This window comes from Cydia splendana, chromosome 18 (assembly GCF_910591565.1).
Source record: "Cydia splendana chromosome 18, ilCydSple1.2, whole genome shotgun sequence".
Taxonomy (NCBI): domain Eukaryota; kingdom Metazoa; phylum Arthropoda; class Insecta; order Lepidoptera; family Tortricidae; genus Cydia; species Cydia splendana.
The window spans coordinates 14,768,818-14,790,149 of NC_085977.1; the positions used below are offsets into that span (position 1 = coordinate 14,768,818).

The 21,332-nt window shown below is 39.0% G+C and overlaps 1 protein-coding gene and 1 long non-coding RNA gene across 2 annotated transcripts in view; both read left to right on the top strand.

The window, feature by feature from the left end:
- The first annotated feature begins 1,684 nt into the window (after positions 1–1,684).
- LOC134799171 (uncharacterized) overlaps positions 1,685–21,332 on the top strand; it is a 71,016-nt gene continuing 51,368 nt past the window's right edge. Inside the window, exon 1 of the long non-coding RNA XR_010145343.1 lies at positions 1,685–1,819. This is a non-coding gene — a long non-coding RNA (uncharacterized LOC134799171). The remainder of the gene's footprint in view (positions 1,820–21,332) is intronic.
- LOC134799254 (dihydrolipoyllysine-residue succinyltransferase component of 2-oxoglutarate dehydrogenase complex, mitochondrial-like) lies at positions 15,481–19,700 on the top strand. The gene is made up of 6 exons (XM_063771633.1): positions 15,481–15,577; positions 15,862–16,022; positions 16,861–17,019; positions 17,440–17,573; positions 18,224–18,381; positions 19,557–19,700. Exons 2-6 carry the CDS (start codon positions 15,931–15,933, stop codon positions 19,689–19,691), a joined length of 678 nt encoding a protein of 225 aa, XP_063627703.1. The 5' UTR covers positions 15,481–15,577; positions 15,862–15,930; the 3' UTR covers positions 19,692–19,700.

Below are 21,332 nucleotides of genomic sequence, written 5' to 3' on the forward strand. Positions count from 1 at the left end.
TAACTAATGTTGCGTTGCGATCATCATCCTTGCTTGTACTATTGTCGACTGGCTTACGGAAATAACAACAAGAAATACATCAAAATGGCGGCTATAAACTGAAATTGAAGTTGAAAGTTCTAGGGTGGTCTTAAAATCAACCATTCCAAGACCAAAGTAATGGTTGTAGACAGGGCAAACGCACTCGGAGCACTCGGCGATTACGAAAAAGCGAGCGTAGTTTGTGTGTAAGTAAGAAGAGAGAGAAGTTTGTATATCTTGGTGGTACGAGTTCTCGTCTTTCCTATATTCCAGTATGGTGCCGAGACGCTGAGCCTCAAAAAGGGTGACGTGCAAAGGTTGGCGCTTTAGAGATATAGTGTTGGCGAAGACTGCTGCTTATACCTAGGACAGCTAGAAGAACAAACCCCTTCATTTTCAAATAGCTCAATATCGCCACTCGGGTTTCCACAACATCTTTCTTCGGACATATTATACGGTTTCCAACGCATGATGTGGCGAAACATAATATGAATTTAGGCCCAATTAATGGCAAACGTGCTCAGAGTTGAGCATGTGTGAGATGGTCGATGGCTGGCGACAGTGCAATGGCTTATGACCGCACGAAATTGAGACAAATTACATGTGGTCGCAATCATCAGCAATGAGAAAACGAGAAAGAAGAAGATACTTCTCACTGAGCCTGGTACTTGTACGAAAAGAAAACCATTAAAGAGCACTATGTCCAGGATATTTCAAGGATATTTGAAGATAAGCCATGGACAGCATGACAAAACGGAGTTACAGAGAGATACAGATCGGATCGATAGTCATTGGGACCAGGTAACCCCTTAATACAAGCCAGTTACTAGGAAAATCAAGTTATACCTATCCTATATTAATTTACAAACCCTATTTTACTCAAGACCTATTCAAAACTACGAGTATACGTGGATTACGTAGTTCACTTACCAGAAACCTCGATTAATAATTTTTTTAAAGAAAAACGACAGATTAATGATTTTTCTTTAAAATCTGTTAGTCAAGGTCACGCCGATTTCACGCCGAAAACACGCCGCCGCCGCCGATTTTTCGGCAAACGCCGCCGCCGATTGTTTTTTAATCGGCGCACACGTCTACTCATAAGTCTCATAAAGTTGTTTTTCTACTAGTCGACTGTAATTCTTGAATTAAGATTTCTTATACCAAACTGCAATTGGGTATTTTTAATGTATGGGCTCCCAACTCAACTATAATATTCATTTCGATACAGTTTAGTCAACTATAATGAAATTGACCAATCACAGCTCGCCGCGATCAAGAGGACGAAACAAAACCATAGCTCAAATTAATTATTTTAGGTTGTATAGTAGAAACAATTGGTTCATAAGTCAGAAACGCGCATGTGACACCCTTAATATAGCAACATCCATAGACTACGAAAACCACTTAGTGTTGCTTGTTAGTCTCCATAGGCTACGGTGGCCAAAATCGAGAAAACAACTGTCTAAAAATTTAATTTAGCGCGGAACAAGTACCAGGGCCTCATGAGTTACGAGAAGGTGTCGTTGACCAGCCCGCCATAGGGCGCGGGGCGCGGCGGCCGGGTCGCGTACCAGTATGAACTTCGAGCAACACCGGCTTCCGACACATCGGAAGGGAGGGGCCCAAGCGATATCTCACCGTACAAATCTTTCTGCCATTTTTCGCGGGGGGAAAGGTGCACACAGTCGCACTTCTCACACACTTACATACAAAATCCAATCTGTAATGACGACACAAATACATAGAAAATGACACACGTCAAAGACAAATCTTGCAAACCTCGATCTCTTTTTGTGTACGGACGAGTGACAAGTGTCACAACACGCACACTAACACATTTTCGTTGAAGTATGTTATTGTATTCTGAGAGATGAGAAGTCGGATTTGTCGCTCGACCGATCCGCAATTTGTACTGAGCGAGCAAAATCGATAAATCCAACAATTACATGAGACTAAAATATAATAATTGTGTTTGAATGTAATTAAACGTATGATATGTAAAAGTATACTTTTGGTTTGGTTTGTTTATATGATTTTACTAGTTTAAAGTATAATTTTTGTTGACTAGTAGAAAAAGTATTGTATACAATAGTGATATAATCAAGCTTTTCAATCTCGTACCTTACTTAGGCAACTCAGCAAGCTTCGTTGCCTAAACTAGGGCTTGCATTCCGGAATTCCGGAATTTCGAAATTCCGGAATCTCGGACCAATTTTCCGATATTACAATTCCGGAATTGAGACCACTGAATATCGAAAATTCCGGAATTGGATTCAAGTACTTTTATTAGATTATATTATTGAAAATTGCCAATAAACTACACTATGCTGGTGTTATTAGCCGTCGCTGACAAAAGTCTGAAGTCTAGCAACATGCTGCATTGACATGCCTTTTTATTCTCATTAACTTAACCATAGAATTATTTACTTTTGTTACATGCTAAAGCAAAGCAATACATTTACTTGCCCAGAATCCTACCGACACGCATCCTTTAAATTAAAATTTACAAACGTTTGGATATTTTATTCCCAATGCAGAAAGAAGTTTCTTCAATGTAAGATTTCGGCTTTTGTAGTGTAGCAGCACATTAAATTCTGAATTAGGAACTAGCAAGGAAAAACTCAACTTGGAAAGCGTAACGTTTGTGTATGTAAAGGTTAAGTAATTTAAGTATGTAATAAGTACAGCTGAATAGGTACTTTCATACATAAAAAACAACCTTAACTCAGGAACAAATAAACGTTATAGGTACCTTAACACAATAAATGCCCTTACCGAGATCGGAACCCCATCGGGACCTTGATCTTCGTAAACAGAGAGCCCCTAGGTAGGCTACTAAGCCGTTATATTTAGACAATAAATAAAATTAGGCATCAAACGGTTTGACAGCAGTGCCAGCAGTCGTAGTTTCCCCAAATAAATACGCCGTATCATTGAAGTGAATAAAAGTGACCATAGTAATATAATAAGATGCTAAAATAAGAGGTGCAGGACGGCACTATTCAATTGATTAATTTTTTTCGATTAATACCTAATACTTCAAATTAAATTCCACTAAAACAATACTGTCTTTAATAAACGTAAAGTATCAGAATTTCACATATTTTGTTGTTTTTTATTAAAAAATCTAATAAAAATATGACTAACCCTAATTCCGGAACCAGTTCCGGAATTCCGGAATTGGAACCGAATATCGAAAATCAGTTCCGGAATTGGAAACCGTCCGATATTGCAAGCCCTAGCCTAAACCCGGTACTCGACTGAAAAACTCTCTATTATATCACGATTGTATAAAATACTATTTAGAAACTAGTTTAACATAACCCTCCTTGCCTCGGTTAAAAACGGCCCCCATACAATGCGACTTCGCAAATCCATTTCCCAAGCCAAGGAAGTTCTTAATATATTCCCTCAAGTGTGCCGGAAGGAGCTGTGCGCCTTTAGCGGGGGTTCACAGTTTTCATTCTCAGAACCATCTCAGAACACGGTAATGTCTGTAGTGGATGCGTAGGTATTCAAAAACTTAAAATTTAGGTAACATAGGAGGAAAATTTGAGTCGGATCAAGCTTAATACTCTACATGACAAAGTGTGGTTATGGTTATGTCATCATTAATGTCAAGTTTCTATGAAAAATTGAAAATATTAGGTACGCTTTTACGGGGTAAAAAACGGAACCCTTATAGTATCACTCATGCGTCTGTCTGTCCGTCTGTCACAGCCTATTTTCTCCGAAACTACTAGACCAATTAAGTTAAAATTTGGTACACATACCTATGTAAGTTTGTGACCCAAAGACGGACATGATGATGATGATGATATCCTGTTATCCCTCATCAGGGACCTAGGGCTCTATTAAATTATTTTCTACTATTTTATGTCGAACTATACGAGTAAGTAGGTGCAAAAAAGTCAATCGCTCTATATATTTTTTTTCAAACCGCGAGTTCTCAGTTCGGGGCGAACTACTAGTTTAATTATAAGATTGCTGCGCTCTTGCAGGGTCCATATTGTGTTACGTTCGCAATAACTTTTGACTAATTTTCGTTGGTTTTAAGAGCTTTGTTATAGAAACCCCCCTGTAAAGGCGCACAACCAGTGTGTTCTGACGTCACGCCGGAACGAGTAAGACTTCCGGCGAGACATAAATCGTAGAATTTGGCAACCGCGCCTGAGACGGGCTCACAATTGCTTTGTCTTAGTTTGCTATTGCTTATGCTGGCATTGTTCAACCGTGTACAACACACTACTTATACATATAACCACAGAATAAATAATAGTACTAAGTACAGAAGATTCACTCTCTAACAAAACGCGTCTGTTACGATTAGGACAGATTATGACCGCTAAGGTGGCGACAGCGCCACGCGCGGCTTATAGCCACCAAAATTGGTGTGGGACGGATGTACTTGTAGCTACCTGTTGCAAAGCGACGAAATCGCGGAGTGAGCCACGCCTGATATAACACACAACACAATCTCGACACAATGCGAATTTTAATTCGTTTGTGGTGAGCGTTCCGACTGATCATCTAGCGACCTTCACCAAGGAGGAGTTTTGGCCGAAGGGTGTCAAGTTTCGGCGGTTCCGCGGCCGGCTCCCAGACACTACGGGGTTGCGTAATGCATCGCAAGTATCGCAACCATTATGTGATTTGTAGTGTGTAGTTTTAAAATATATTTTTATAATATGTAATATGTAAGATGGACTAATTACCTACCTAACCCTTATACTATACCTAAGAACTTATGTAAAAAGTAATGAAATAAACGCATCTGTATTTGTATTTACCCGACTACTTTGTAATTATGTAAGTATGCTAGTTTTAAGGTATTTATGTATGGGACATTATTAGCTGCCTGAAATAAAAAAAAACATTAATTCATTCATATACAGGGTGATTTTGTTATCATTGACCAAACTCTGAGGGGTGAATATGTAGGTCATACTGAACAACTTTTACCATGGGGCCAACCCAGAAAACGCGGAAAATATCTGCTGTCTCATACATTTCGGTGAATCAATTTTTTCTATAGAACAGCAGATTTTTTTTCGGTACTGTATAATGTTAGGTACATGTCAGTAGTGTGCAATACCTACCAATTTATTTATACTATTGGCTTCTGTGAGCTGTATACCTCGCGAGCATACTTTAAAACTGAAAAATGAGTGGCACCGCCATTTTGGAAAAATTCTAAGAACTTCTTATAGAGGTTACGCTATTCCGAACCAGCTATCAAGCCACCCATCTAAGTTGTAAGACCCTATGAAGGTTCGTCTGCAGATAATTTCAATTACATCTTACAATTCAAGTTACCCCAATGCATTCAAGAGACCCCAAGATCGACATCAACAAATTAGACCAAAAGATAACTTTAACATCTTTCACAAACTCATATCTTATCAACATGACAAGGAAAATACCACCTTTACACATTGAAATACAGTCCAAATTTTAATCGCACGTCAAACTTTAATTAGACTTTTTCAAAGTTACTTCGTAAGTGAACATACAACGTCTACGAAAATGTTCGGTTTAGGACGTTGTCGTAATAAACAAAAGTTGCAAATGCCTACGCTGGTGGAATGTCGGGAGAAGCGTTTGGATACGACAAGGTTCTAAGTGTGCTATTCAGGAACCGGACGATAGATTTCTAATCAAAGATGCGGGTGAATCTTAGCAAATTAGAGGGGAGTACCCTTTTGTGGATAGGGCTGGCGATACGATAGACGATATTTTTTCATAGTACCTATGAAATATGAAGATTCTTTAAAAAAGGGGTTCGCTTTTCACATAAAGAGAAAGGTAGTTAGGGTGTATGTTGGGAAAAATATAAGTTTCATTGTGTTTTTGAGTTAGGTATTCGTTTTATATGAAAATTTGAGGAACAACACAACATATAGTAACGATTATTTTATTTTGAATTATTAAGCACATTTTTTGCCAATTCACATTTTTTGTGACAAATACTTATAAATATGTTTTGATGTTTATTTGGGCATAAACGGGACATGTTTCTTAAAACTATTGTCTATACAAAATTTAAAAAAAACGGCAAAAAAAACCGAACAACTGCGAGTCGGACTCGCCCACCGAGGGTTCCGTACTTTATAGTATTTGTTGTTATAGCGGCAACAGAAATACATCTTCTTGTCAACTGTCTAGCTATCACGGTTCATGAGATACAGCCTGGTGACAGACAGACGGACAGTGGAGTCTTAGTAATAGGGTCCCGTTTTTACCCTTTGGGTACGGAACCCTAAAAACACCACCACCACTACCAACACTTATAGTTTTATTTATTTTCTTCATTAGTTTCATTTCCATATTTACTACATCACTATTTAACTACAAATTTTATATGTACCTATGTATTTATAAATGTATTTTATATGTATTATGTAGGTATGTAGCTTTGTCTCCTTGTAATACCTACATAAATTAAATGACGATAAAAACTCCAGAAAAATGTTAAAAATGAGTCAAAAAAAAGTACAATTAATATTAAAAATAATTACAATTGATTTACCAGTCATTGACACCCCTGCAACCCTGCATATTATGGGTAACCTGCATATCGTCTTAAGTGGCCGGCTCTAATGTCCAATATGCGTCTGGTTCTTATGTGGATGTATGTATGTATGTCTGTTAGGTGACTCATGGAAACAGCAACTCCATTAGTTAGCCTAAGTAATTTATTTCTTGTGTCTTGTCACTTTAGAGATTTCTAATTTCTTGTGTAGATACTTCAAATAGGGTGACACATTGGATTTTATTACAAAATGTTGAATAGATAGATAGAAAATTTGCAATTTTTACAATATGATTGGACAGGTACTATAAAATATTATGATCTCGAAAAAAAATATACCTAAATCTACAAGTTTCAAAATTTAATTTTACTTTAGATTTCAAAAGTTAGTTAACTACATACCTACTACATATTCATAAAATAAAAGTACCTAAATAAGTATTAAAATGAGCTGAGTGAGCAAGTATTGTGCATTCTTTTTCTATATATTAAATTCAATTACTTATAAATTTTCATTTCACTCCGATTTCACGTACTAAATATATTGATAACCGCCCTTCTTAGCTCTGGTTTTCTTTTATGTACCTATTCAGTTAGCCACCTAGCGTCAGATACGCGAACTAACGAAACGTGGACATTAATCGCAGCATTAATACCACCGCCATCTAGCATCGAGTAGATGCAAGTCGCGCTTTTCATAACTTTGTCGGTTTACTGCGGTTTTCTAATTTATTTTATAAATGTCTTGTTTGCGTATGATTGAACTATATTCTTGTTTACATAATATCACAATAATTTTCTAGTTACCTATTAGTTATAAAAAGTCGAGAAAAACGACCTATTTATAATAAAATTCTGACAGAATTAAGAAAAGAAAATTACGTCAACGCTTGTCAATTATCAATTAATATGAAATAGTATTGTTTTTTTATAGTAAATTATTAACGTTATAAATAATTTATAACGCGTTTTTCTAAAGAACATGTTCAGGTGTAGAATAGCGTGGCTTGTAAGTGTTTTATTTTTAAATTGTTATAACTTACAAGGAAGGGTACCCAACTGTCCGACTCCGATTTATTTTGATATATGTTATTTATATATTTATTTATTATATATATTTTTTTATATAAAAAATGAGTTTGTAGTGAAATGACAAAACACGCCCCATTCTTTATTCATGTTCTCCAACATATAACGAAACCAGTAATTAATTATCAATTTTTTTGAACAAGTCTTCTCAGAAATTAGGTTTGGTCAATTTTCAGTACTTTGAAGGCCATTTTCTCCTAACAGATTGAGTTTGGGCAGCTAAAAAAAATACGTGTCCGTTATTTTAGACTACTCTATAACATATATCAAAATAAATCAAATCGGAGTCGGACAGTTGGGTATACCCTTCCTTGTTAGTTATAGATAGGTTTAATACTTCCCAACTAGGCTATTATCTATAAAACTTCTGCCCGCATCTTCGTCTGCGGTCTGCGTGGATTGATGATGGTGATGGATAAAAACCGGCCAAGTGCGAGTCGGACTCGCGCACGAAGGGTTCCGTCCCATTACGCAAAAAACGGCAAAAATAACACGTTTGTTGTATGGGAGCCAACAACCCAACAGACGGACAGACGGACAGCGGAGTCTTAGTAATAGGGTCCCGTTTTTACCCTTTGGGTATGGAACTACCAAGACTACCCTATTTCCTCGGGCCTCAAACGATTTCCATACCATTTTTTAATTTCGACCGCTCGATTTCGTTCACTACTATCAACACTACTAGGCATTTAACGTAATAGAATTAAAAACGAGTGGTCTATGTCTATACCACTAGATTCCCAATTTCTATCTTTCGTATTTCAAAAATAGTTATTCGCCATTTTCCACAGATTTTCGTTTTAAGCGAGAAGAGGTTACAGACAGACAGACAGAATGAGTTACTTTTGCATTTATATATTAGTAGGGAATATTAGTACTTTTCGTGAGCATATTTTGCAATATTTTAGTATTGTTTACCAGAAGGCAGCATGGGTAGACCCTCCACTAGGTGGACTGACGACCTGGTAAAGGTCGCGGGAGTCCGCTGGATGCGGGTGGAGCAAGACCGGTCATTGTGGCACTTTTTGAGGGAGGCCTATGTCCAGCAGTGGACGTCCTCTGGCTGATATGATGATGATGATGATGATGAATATTATTTATATGTTTGCAGATAGTTCGAGGTCAAAAAACCAAATGGGTTCATTTACATCAGGCACAGAAATTCATCCCACGAAGCAGTCATCAGAACAATCACATTCACACGACTCACTGCCTTTCATTGAGGTATGAAATCATAAATTTATGTCTAAGGTGGCCCATATAACCATTCCAGTCGCAGAATCACAAAGTGGTAACTAAATGTCAGATGTGTCGTAACAGAGTCCACACAATGTGTCTAGAATTGTTTCGAAACAAAGTGTCGTCGCCGTGTCTACACTTTTCCGTAACAAGGTGTCGACACATTTGTGTGCACTTTGCGTGCGGTTTGCGACTAAATCTGACAGCAAATTTGTGACAGCAAATGTCAATATAAAATACCTCTTGAAAACCAAGGTTTGTCAAACTACTATTAGTGTCTCGTGTGCTCGTAATTCTAGTAAGTCATCATGGGCAATGCAAATGATAATAATCGACCGAAACCATATAAACACCCAACACCCGTCAACCTTTTACAGAAAAGTTTTTAAAGAAATTCAATAAGCTACTTAGGTCAGGCAACGAATGCTCCAAAAGTTGTAGAGGGAAATGCTCGGAACACAATTTTTGACTCCGTAACTCGGTTTGACAAGTTAGGAGGTGAACATATCAAAAGTCCCCGGTCGTAGCCCTTGAGCGGGGGGGAGAGAGGGGGCTTTGAAGGTCCCATTTTCCCGTTTTTCGATTATATCTCGGAAACTATGCATCTCAGCGACATGGCCACTTATACAAAATGAAAGTTAATTTAATTTGTTACAAGTTTATTCAGTCAATTTTTTCGATATGTTGAATAGTTTTTGAGATATCCGCTCTTGAAAGTTTATTTAGGGCTCTCAATTTTATCTTGATATATCTATATCAGTGAAGGTGCTAGGCCGTGTTTGGTATCGTTTTCGTATAAATCTGGGGTGCTGAATCCATTTAAGATATCACATTGACACCATTCCACAAAATAAAAATAAATCTTTTTAGGGTTCAGTCCACCTCAAAAGGAAAAAACGGAACCCTTATAGGATCACTCGTGCGTCTGTATGTATGTCCGTCTGAATACACAAAATAGTTCTTTACCTATAGATGACAGGAAAACCTATTAGAAATGTGCAGTCAAGCGCGAGTCGGACTTAATGTACGGAACCCTTAATACGCGAGTCCGACTCGCACTTGGCCGGTTTTTTTGAAACTCTTCTTGACGCTTAACCGCTGAACCGATTTCGTTGAAATTTGGTATAGAAATAGTTTGCGTCCCGGAACAGGACATAGGATAGATCTTATAACCAAAATCATCTATTGAAGGTGTGAAAAGTGGCGTAGAAATTTGTACGGGAAATCAATAACCGCTGAACCGATTTATATGAAATTTGGGATGGTCTACATCTTTGATTTAGTTAAAAATGATAAAAAACATGACTTCAAACCTAAACTTAAACAGTATTAACTTCAAGAAGTCAATTCTGAATTCCCCCCTACACCTCATTTCACACCTTTAAAGGATGATTTTTGAGATAACTTATTATGTCCTGTCTCGGGACTCAAAATATATGTGTACCAAATTTAAATTAAAACTGTTCAGCAGTTTAAGCGTGAAGAGGAGTTTAAAAGAAAGTATTTTAATAAGTTTATATGTTTTTACTTCGGAATGGTGTCAATGTGATACCTTAACTAAATTTGGTACTGCGAATTTATACGAAAACGATACCAAACATGGCCTCGTAGCTTTACTGTTGTAGAAGTCAAAATAAAATTGAGAGCCCTAAATTCTTATTACTTGGCCAAACTTGTGTAGAAGGAAAAGGTAAAATAAAAGTCTTCGGCAGGAATATAAGACACAAATATATTTTTTTTTTGCGTTACTATTTCATTCATCAAATATAAACATACCTTGATTATACTATTCTAGTGAGATCCTCATAGATAAACAAAAACATTTACTTAAAAATTACAAGGTCGAAATGTCACGGAACTTGTGAGAGTAATATGTGAAAAATAAAACATCAAACATCAAACATCAACATTTATTCAGCAAATAGGCCACAAGGGCACTTTTACACGTCATCATTGAATTTACATACAAGCAAAAATAATAACATCAACAATTTTATAAAATAAAACTAACAATTCAATCTAACTTATTACAATTACTAAGAGATGTATATGGTCTCTTAATGTCGAATTACATAAAAAATACAGATACAAAACACAAAAAAAAATCTAAAACTTTTATGACAAAAAAAATCTGGACACAATTTAAGAATCACCCAATTGCGTCGAGGAATCATCTGTATTTTTCTACATCTGTAGTTTCATTACCTCCTCGCTTCTTTTTTGTCCTTTGTATTCTGTAGCAATTTGTTAGATCTGAAAATAAAGATAACTTGCGTCGTCACGGATGTCGATTTATAGGTTTTAGGGAGTGCAGAATTCGAAAACGATGATCATTTTATAATCCAAGATGGCGGCTACGTATTTTGTCATAAAAGTGGAATCCAAAATAGTCATCATTTTCGAAATCTGCGCCCCCTAAAACCTATAAAACGATATCCATGACGACTTTTATGACATAGTGCATTGCCGCCATTTTGAAATTGAAAATGTTATCATTTTCGAAATCTGCGCCCCCCAAAACCTATAAAACGACACCCATGACGACTTTTATGACATAGTGCATGGCCGCCATTTTGGATTCCAAAATGGTCATCATTTTCGAAAGCGGGGCCCCCTAAAACCTATAAAACGACATACATGACGACTTTTATGACATAGTGCATGGCCGCCATCTTGGAATCCAAAATGGTCATCATTTTCGAAATCTGCGCCCCCTAAAACCTATAAAACGACACCCATGACGACTTTTATGACATAGTGCATGGCCGCCATTTTGGAATCCAAAATGGTTATCATTTTCTAAATCTGCGCCCCCCAAAACCTATAAAACGACACCCATGACGACTTTTATGACATAGAGCATGGCCGCCATTTTGGATTTCAAAATGGTCATCATTTTCTAAATCGGGGCCCCCTAAAACCTATAAAACGACATCCATGACGACTTTTATGACACAGTGCATGGCCGCCATTTCGGATTCCAAAATGGTCATTATTTTCGAAATCGGCACTCCCTAAAACCTATATATCAACACCCATCTCGACTTTTATGACAAAGTGTTTTGCTACCATCTGCATGCAAGACATTTCTATTATTTTTACGTACAAAAATGGCCCCCTGTCAACTTTCAATCGAGATTTAATCGATAATTTATTCGATTAATATTCAGATTAATTCAATTTCAATCTATGTTAGGTCGACTAAACTAATCGGGATTAAAATTTGAGAATTAACTTTTTTTATTCCATTAATTAGTCGAATAAACAGTTAATCGATTAATGCCCATCTCTGACCACGGCATTTTTACACTTTGAGAATATCTGAAAACAAATCAACACAAGGAGCCATTTTGCAAATCCAGTAACATACCAGTAACTTTGTTATTACTTTTGACAGCGCGTGTCATGTGTCAACACAGAGTCGACACAAAGTCGAAACATTGCAACTACTTTGTGACTGCAATATTTCTCAGCCTTAAACCATATTTATACATCATAATTAACAAGTTTCGTAGTATGTAAAGCGTTATTTCTGTTATTTAAGTATAGTATACGCATCGAAGTACTAAAAATGCTTCAAATAATATAGTTATGAACACAGGCACTGAGAAGTAAACAATTTCATTTCCGGCTAAACTAAAACAATGTGGTGGCGCGTTGATTATATTACACTTAGTTTATCAAATCACTCGAGCAGTTTAATTCCCCATAATAATTTAAGTCCTATTGTAATATAAATGCAAACAATATATAATTACGTCTTGTAATCCGTTTTAGAGATGGCGTATTAATGTCACTTATTTTTATTTAAGTATTTTTCCATCTGACAGTTTCCATTTGACAGGAACAAAATGAACGAATGAACGAATGATTTTGGCATAAAGTAGTCGCAAACCCGAAACAATGTGTGCACACGGCGACCACACTTTATGTCACTTTGTGTCATGTGTCGACCCTTCCCCATTTCTGGTAACTGTGTCGACACGGCGACGACTCTGCGACTGGAATTGTGACCGAAACAGACGGTGTCGACACAAGATGTGTCAACACCGCGTCGTAACGGCGACTGGAAATGGTTGTATGGGGGAGAAGACTGACATACAGTCAGCAGCAGAAGTTGCTACGCAGGCTAGGTGTTCAAAACGATCTTGACGCGACCTTATTGTTAAGAGAATAAGAGCGTGTCAAGGTAATTTTGAACACCTCGCCCGCTTAGGAACTTCTGCTGCTGACTGTATGTCGGTCGGTCTGTACAGGTCAAGAACTCTCGTATTTGTATACGTACGTCGCTCAGACACAGAAAGGAAAAGCTTCCCTTCTGTAAGTGGAGTATGTGTAAAAACGAAGTGACGAAAGAGCCTATAGTCCCTATAGACGGTCTTACCTGATAGACCTTCTTGTCCACGTTGAGTTTGACTCACTTTTATTATGACTCTACTTACATATAGCATGTGTCAGACATTTTTGGGGCTTTTATTTCTGACGACAACGATATAAAAATTATTAATAAACAAGTTTGTTAAAAAGCTTAGTCGCGGTTTATTCGAAGGGTTTCTATTTTACGAAAGACAAACGTCAGAGCGGTCAGCGAGTACATTGACACTAAGCGAAGTGGGAAATGAGTGGGAACCTTTTCAGTGACGTTATTTTTTTTTGTCATGTGGTAGTTCAGTTGTAGCTTACGCCCTGGATACATTTTATTCTATTTCTATAAATAAAACCTTGCATTAAAAAGAAACATTTTGTCAACAGCCACTCAAAGTTGAAATCGAGAGCAGCGCTTCGCTCCATCCACTTTGCTGTTGCGCTGCGGAAAGAAGAAGAAGTGAAAGCGCCTAATTTTCCCGATTCGGTCACCACTGGCGATGTTAAGTAAGTGTATCGTTTCTTTATAAGCATATCATCGGCCTCTTAGCTTAGTCGGTAGGCGAGATATGGGCGACATACTAAAGGGGCTCACTGATTAACAGTCCGCCGGACGGTATCGGCCTGTCAGTTGTTCGGAACTGTCAAAATTTTGTTCTAACTGACAGGCTGATACCGTCCGGCGGACTGTTAATCAGTGGGCCCGTTTAAACAAATTACATACCTACATGTGTTTGACAGATACATAAAGAAAGAAGGCGACCCAGTAGCCATGGACGAAGTCGTAATGGAGATTGAAACAGACAAGACAGCGCTTCCAGTCATGTCCCCGGGACACGGGAAGCTACTGAAGTACTTGGTGAAAGAAGGGGAAGCTGTCAAATCGCAGCAGCCATGTTTTATAGTAAGTATGTCTTCAGTCCACGAAACAGACAAGCCACCTTCAAGAGAACGTACTCCCATCTTAATTTCCGGCAACGCACTTACGGGCTTCTTCACTTTAAAGTGTACCATTTACTATTTTTCGAAAAACCATCTAGTTTTGGGTTGTTTCTACTCAAAATCACAAGGATTAACGATTTAAAAAGGAAAAGAACGTGTCTCAAAAAAATGACAGTTTTGTGACGCATTTTCGTGTACATTTTCTATGGACTGTTACAAAGTTGACAGCCAAAGTTTGTATGATAAACTGGGGACACTTTTTTTTCATTTAATCAATATATGGTGTACTTTTTTCTGAATACCCCCTTACAACCCTTACGTAATCGCTTACCATCAAGCGGTTCGTCTGCTCATTTGCCTGTCTGCGCTCACCAAAAGTGCAACCGCCTAGGGCAACCGAATGATAATGATTTGGTTGCCTTTCTTTCGGATGACATGATTATGATTACGAGTAGGTATCATGCTCTGTTCAGTATATTCAAGCACCAAAGCTTCTATTAACATACTTTACAAAGATTAAAAGTGTACCTATTCGGATACATTACAGTATTGCAAATGAATAGGGTACTTGACTAATACTAGTCAATCAGTTTCTTTTTTCGAACTGTGAAAACAATTTTGCTACTATGGAATTTATATGAAACACTAGCATGTGACGTTACGATCAAATTATCTACTCTTTATAGTTTTATACGGGTTTTAAAATAGAAATTGTGTCTAAAAATAACTGCTTTCTACGTTTCTCTATTAATCTTCCGATGCTTTATTTCATGCATGTTGTAAAATATGTTGGTCATGAAGATCTTATCACTAGAAAAAGGCGGCAAATTTGAAAAATGTAGGCGCCAAGGGATATGGTCTCATAGAAAATTTGAATTTCGCGTTTTTTTTCTACTGACACGATTTGCTTGACCATCTATACCTAATTTATTTTAAATACAGTCAAATAGTTAGCCCCCATTCGCATGGGAACTTTTTCAACGCGCGTTAAAAAAGCGCTTGAATCTGTCTGCACTCTAAATTCGATTTAACGACCAAGGCTTAAAGACGGAAAATCCACAACGTTTGATAAAAAGCGCCACCGCTGTCGTGTGAATACATACATGGTTATCCATTTGTGTCATTCAAACGCTTTTTTAACGCGCGTTGAAAAAGCTGCCGTGCGAACGGGGCCTTACCCTATTGAAAGATACACTCGTGCTACCACAGATAGATGTAACCGGCGTGGCGCCCGCCGCCGCCCCCGCCGCCGCGCCCGCTGCCGCCCCCGCCCCCGCCGCCCCCGCGGCCGCCCCCGCTGCAGCGCCCGCCGCCGCTCCAGTGCCCGCTGCAGCACCGGTTGTGTCTAAGGTTGCAGCCAAAGCCAAAGTAGCAGCGGGCCCTACTGTAAGAATCTTTTTCCTAACTACGTATTAACTTTTGATGTGGGAATTGCATAAAAAAACAAAGATGTATCAATGCTATAATTTCGACGTTTTTTTTTAGCTTCATGGTAACACCTTCCCGTAGCTCAATTATAACAAGGGATACAAAAATAATTTCCCTCACATTTTAAATTAATGGTACCTATTTAAGTACAATACACACACTTTATTTATAGTTAAGCAAAGAATCTATAAGTATAAAATTACTTTATAAAAACTAAACTAATCTAAATTAATTAATTTCAGTTAGCCGCGCAACGTCTCACAGACCCCACGAAGACGATATCAGGCACGCGCACAGAGCATCCCGTGCCTATGAATAAGATGCGTTTGCGCATCGCACAGCGGCTCAAGGAGGCCCAGAACACCACGGCCATGCTTACTACATTTAACGAGTGTGATATGAGGTATCTACTAACTTCGTATATGTTACATACTCGTATATATACTTTACGTACCTAGCTACCTACCTAATATGTATAAATGTTCCCAGATTTTTCGAAGACTGCATTGAAAGCGTATTCGTATCGTTATTGTAATAACAGCCTAATGAGCCCAACAGGTTGAATTTGATCTGGATTTAAATGGAAATGATCTGTGAGAGACAAAGATGTTCCTAGTTAAACAAATTACACTTTTGACATTGATAGATTTTTTATTAGAAAGGGTGGTATCATCAAGCCAGAGCCAGTGACGTCTTCGCTTCGCCCACGGTCTCGCACTTAGGGGGCCTCGTAAAGCCAACCTTTTTATTACCTTGGGAAAACACATTGAAAAGGGCCTCGCACATGTGGTTTTCGCCCACGGTTAGATTAGTTCATGCTACGCCACTGGCCAGAGACCTCATCCAGGTCCTCAACATCTTGGGTTCCTGGTAAAAGCGAGGGTGCTCTTCAACCACACCTTTGATTTTTTGGGAATGCGTGAAAATAAATGGAAACTGTAGATGAAAATGAAAGCTATCTTTTTTCCGAAACTTCTGGAAAATTAAAAACCGTCTATTTTCGAAGACAATGAAATTTTTAAAAGTTGCTAGGTTTTTCCATATGAAAGCATCGTCATGAACAATGTATGAAAGGTTATGCAATATTGACACTTGAATCTTCTTCGGCACATGAATTGTTTTACCCTATGGAATATGTTACATTTAATTAAAACCACTGTTTATGTTCAACAACACAATCAACGAAAGTTTTTTTTTTTTCTATAATATTGCTGACACATACAATAAGTTTTTTCTTACAGCAAACTCATGGAGTACCGCAAGGCCAACCTACCCGCGTTCATGAAGAAGTACGGCGTGAAGCTCTCCTTCATGTCTCCGTTCCTGAAGGCTTCTGCCAACGCCCTGCTGGACCAGCCCGTCATCAACGCGGTCATCATTGACGGCAATATTGTTTATAGGTAATATAATAATATACCTAACCTTTTATTCAGATCCACTTAACCTAATAACATTAAACTGATTCAAACAAAAGATACTTAAACATTAAAAAACTTATTCTAGTATTTGCTGCTTGCTTATTTTTTGTAGATCTGTTTGCTAAACGGCAAAGGCCTCCTCCAACCTTTTCCATTCCGATCTTTCTTGAGCCACTCTGTTCCACGTCACTCGCCAATTTTCTAAACTATGTAGTGCTACAACTTTTTTTAAGCCTAAACCCAATGTCATTGCGATCGGTGAGGTGTTACTTTAGCCACGTTAACGAATGCACCTTTAGATCTGTTATTATAATCGTATTTTTGTATCTTCCACGGGATGGGTAGGGTTTTTCTCAATTTTCAGAAGAAAATAGGTAGGACTATATTATTTTGATGTTACAGGGACTTCGTAGACATCTCAGTAGCAGTGGCAACGCCGCGAGGGTTGGTGGTGCCGGTACTGCGAAACGTGGAGTCCATGGATTACCCGAAGATAGAGCTCACCATAAACGGCATCGCGGAAAAGGCGAGGAGCGGTTAGTGCCAAAGCATTTGACTATAGTTTCATAAGACATTTGCTCTATAAACTGCAAACCTTTTTCGGAACTTGCTCTTAAGGCTCATTTAGACGGTGCGAAAACTCGCATGCAAGTTTCATTACATTGCGGTATTTGATTGGTCGGCTGAATTGGGTGTAATGATGTAACCATAGTCCTCAATGTAATTAAAATCGCATACGAGTTCGCGCGCCGGCGATTCAGCCCTTAATCTTAAAGGCTTCACATATAAACTATAGTAAATATATACTTAGTCTAGACTATCTACGTATAATACCCACACCCAAGAAGCTTCCAACAGTTCCAACCAATGGAACCTTGCTAGTTTCTGACTGTGTAGTAAGTATTATGTGGTCTGCCAGGCTCTGCCACCAAATTGTATTATTCCTCAACCAACGCCATCATGATATTAGACCGTCGGAATGTTGATCACCATTATGTAGTGTCTCTCTGGTCGGTTCCTCATTACTGAGGATCGTGGTCACTGGAACCCCTCAAATAATCAATCTGTCTCCATCGGTTGCGGTCCAAAGTAGCCTCCTTTATTAAATTTGGTCAGACCATCGTGTTGGCGATCGGCCTCGTGTTCTCTTGTACATATGTAGTACAGCCTTTATTTAATATTTCAGGAAAACTGACCCCAACGGACATGCAAGGCGGCACGTTCACGATCAGCAACGGCGGCGTATTCGGCTCGCTGCTGTCCATGCCCATCATCAACCTGCCCCAGTCCGCTATCCTGGGCATGCACGCCATTTTCCAGCGGCCTGTCGCTGTCGGCAAAAAAGTTAGTACACAAAGGATTAGCACAGCGCGGAAACCATTGCTGCATCAGTGTTAACTATAAACAGTTTCCTAAATATAGGTCCCGCCTCCCGCCTCCTGACCTCTATACGTGGTAGATACAGCTTCGGCACTTTTCACACTTAGGCATTTCTTTTTTCCAAATGAAATATTTTGCTGCCCTGTCGTTCTTGACCTCCATCGATGAACAGCTTTGGCATTCTTCTTCCTGACTAAAAAGTTTTGCTACCACGGCGCTCTGACCTCCACCGATGAACAGCTTCCAGACGCCTAGATCCAGTAACAAAGATAGTATAGCAAGCATCAATTTCTTGAGCAACAAACAGTATCGTTTTGTTGATAAGTATATAACGCCACGCCAGCGGCATTCCGGGAGTGGGCAGTCAACGTGAAAAAATGTTCAAACGCTGGAAAGTGCAGGGGTCAAAATGTCCATACGGAATCGGCTGTCTATGTAACTAGACGGAGCCCGAGTAACTAGCGGGCTCCTATTTCTGGGCGGTTTGCCCTTCGGGCATCTGAAGCTACCTAACGAACCTAACCTACCTACTTTTTGCCACATAGACAGCCGGTTCCGTATTGACTTTCCAGCGTTTGAACATTTTTTCACGTTGACTGCCCACTCCCGGGGACGAAATCTTACACCCTTATTCATAAAACTTAGCAATGAACCTCTGTTAAATTTTGTCTCTTTCATACAAACACGATTGTGAAAGTGACGGATAGGATAGAAGACTAACGATTATCAACGGCTTGTTGGATTCGACAAACGTTTAAAGGCCCCTGTACACAATGGGCCAGCGTGGGCCAGCCTGGGGGACGCATTTATGCGTTAGAGGGAGCAAGTGATATTGCTATCTCATTCTACCGCATGGCTGCGTCCCTTGGACTGGCCGGCGCTGGCCCATTGTGTACATAGGCCTTAATGAATAACGTAATTCGTTTGCAAACTAAAAACTAAGTGGACGCTACCGCGAACCACGAAAATCGAAATTTCGTTATCTGCCTCCCTATCGCACCTGCACATTCGAGTTGACATATCTTTTACCTATGAAAAGGGAGGAGCAGAGATCTAAAAAAATTAAATTTTGTGAGATGTAATAAATGGATGACCCCTTACCTGTGACACTAACTTATTATGATCTTCACTCTTTCTAGATCAAAATAAGGCCGATGATGTACCTGGCACTGTCCTACGACCACAGACTGATTGACGGGCGCGAAGCGGTACTCTTCCTCCGAAAGGTCAAGTCAGGAGTGGAAGACCCAACCTCCATCCTTGCTGGAATGTAGCAGAAGACCCGGCTTGGAAATCAGAGATCGAAAAGACATAGTCGTGTGATAGAATTTGGAGCCGTAACACACTACCGCACCGCAACGCGACCTTGGTGCGGCCATGATAGCTGCATCCCTAGCGCACGTATTGCGACCACGTTACACACTATCGATACGTGTGCCGCACCGCACCGAGGTCGCGGTGCAGTGCAGTGCGTTAGTCTGTTACGGCTTTTAAATTAAAGCCTAGAAACTCAAGAGTTCGTCTGGATATTCAACAACGCTATACCCATTTTATAAAAAAAAATGTTGTGTCAAATATTGAAATGCGCAATCGACCTAGGTAAAGGCCCCAGTACACAATGGGCCATCGCCGGCCACTCCAAGGGACGCATTTATGCGTTAGAGGGAGTAAGTGATATTGCTATATCATTCTACCGCATGGCTGCGTCCCTTGGAGTGGCCGGCGATGGCCCATTGTGTACTGGGGCCTTAATAGTGGTAACAGACTATCGCACCGCACCAAGGTCATTGTGCGACGCACCCATAAGTAAGAGCGAGAAAGCGATATCTCTTTCTCGCTCTTACTTATCGGTCCGTTGCACAATGACCTTGGTGCGGTGCGATAGTGTGTTACGGCCTTAATGTAGGTAGAGTCAGACCAAGAAAAGTCTGCAGCGGATTTGATAGCCCACGCAGTGATTTTTCTTTGTCCGACTCTAGCTAAACGAGCAATTTGATATATGGTTGCTATACTCTGGCACACTCAGTTTGTCAGTAGAAAAATGCGCGAAATTCAAACTGTCTATGGGAGGACATGCCTTCACGCCTACCATTTTTAAATTTGCCATCTTTTTCTAAACTTACAAACTGGGTGTGCCAAAGTATAGTTAAGATCTATATTGCTTCACCTATGACTTGCTACAACTACTAGGTATAATTATGAAAGTGTATGGATGTTTGTATTTTGGTAATGTCCGGCCTGCCTGGCCTATGTAGGTAATTTAATAATGAAGTCAATATATACGTAAATTAGTTACGATATTTGTTTTATTTATTTCGTTTGGGGGTCGTCAATTAATTACGTAAGGTGTTCAGAGAAGAAAGGGCTCAATCCGAATGCGGGGGAGTCTCGTCAAGTATCACATAATTTTCTATCTGGCTAAAATAGTGAAAAATGTGAGAAAATTATATCAAACATGCTTTAGACTGAAATATGGCGAAAACTGGCACAATCCTCCTATAAATTAAAATCAAAAATGTGGTTCCCGATTCCTTAATGGTTGAAAAATTAAATCAGGCAGTTTAAATTTCTAATAGGGTATTTTCTTGACTAGTCAAATCAGTTTCTAAAGAAACTTATGGAGGGTAGGTAGTACCTCTACTTTGACCTCTACCCTCAATAAGTTTATTTTTCGAACTGTCAAAACAATCAGCCATTCTCCACTATGGAATTTGGGAATTTATATGAAAACAGAAAAAAATACGTCAAGTTACCTACTCTTTCTAGTTGTATCCGAAAATCGAATCCCACTCCCACCAACTGTAAAGTTAGGCACTCCTGCCCAAACTTGCCCAAACATAATTTACATCATAGCAGTTCACGCCAAAGCAAGTGTTGCCCTCTACCGTTCATGTACGTTTTCTTGTACATTGTAG

Excerpts from the sequence above, each read along its gene's own strand:
- LOC134799254 (XM_063771633.1), top strand. The coding sequence starts at position 15,931 with ATGAATAAGATGCGTTTGCGCATCGCACAGCGGCTCAAGGAGGCCCAG. Across the intron at positions 16,023-16,860 it reads TTTAACGAGTGTGATATGAG|CAAACTCATGGAGTACCGCA; the intron begins GTATCTACTAAC and ends TTTTTCTTACAG. Across the intron at positions 17,574-18,223 it reads CGCGGAAAAGGCGAGGAGCG|GAAAACTGACCCCAACGGAC; the intron begins GTTAGTGCCAAA and ends TTAATATTTCAG.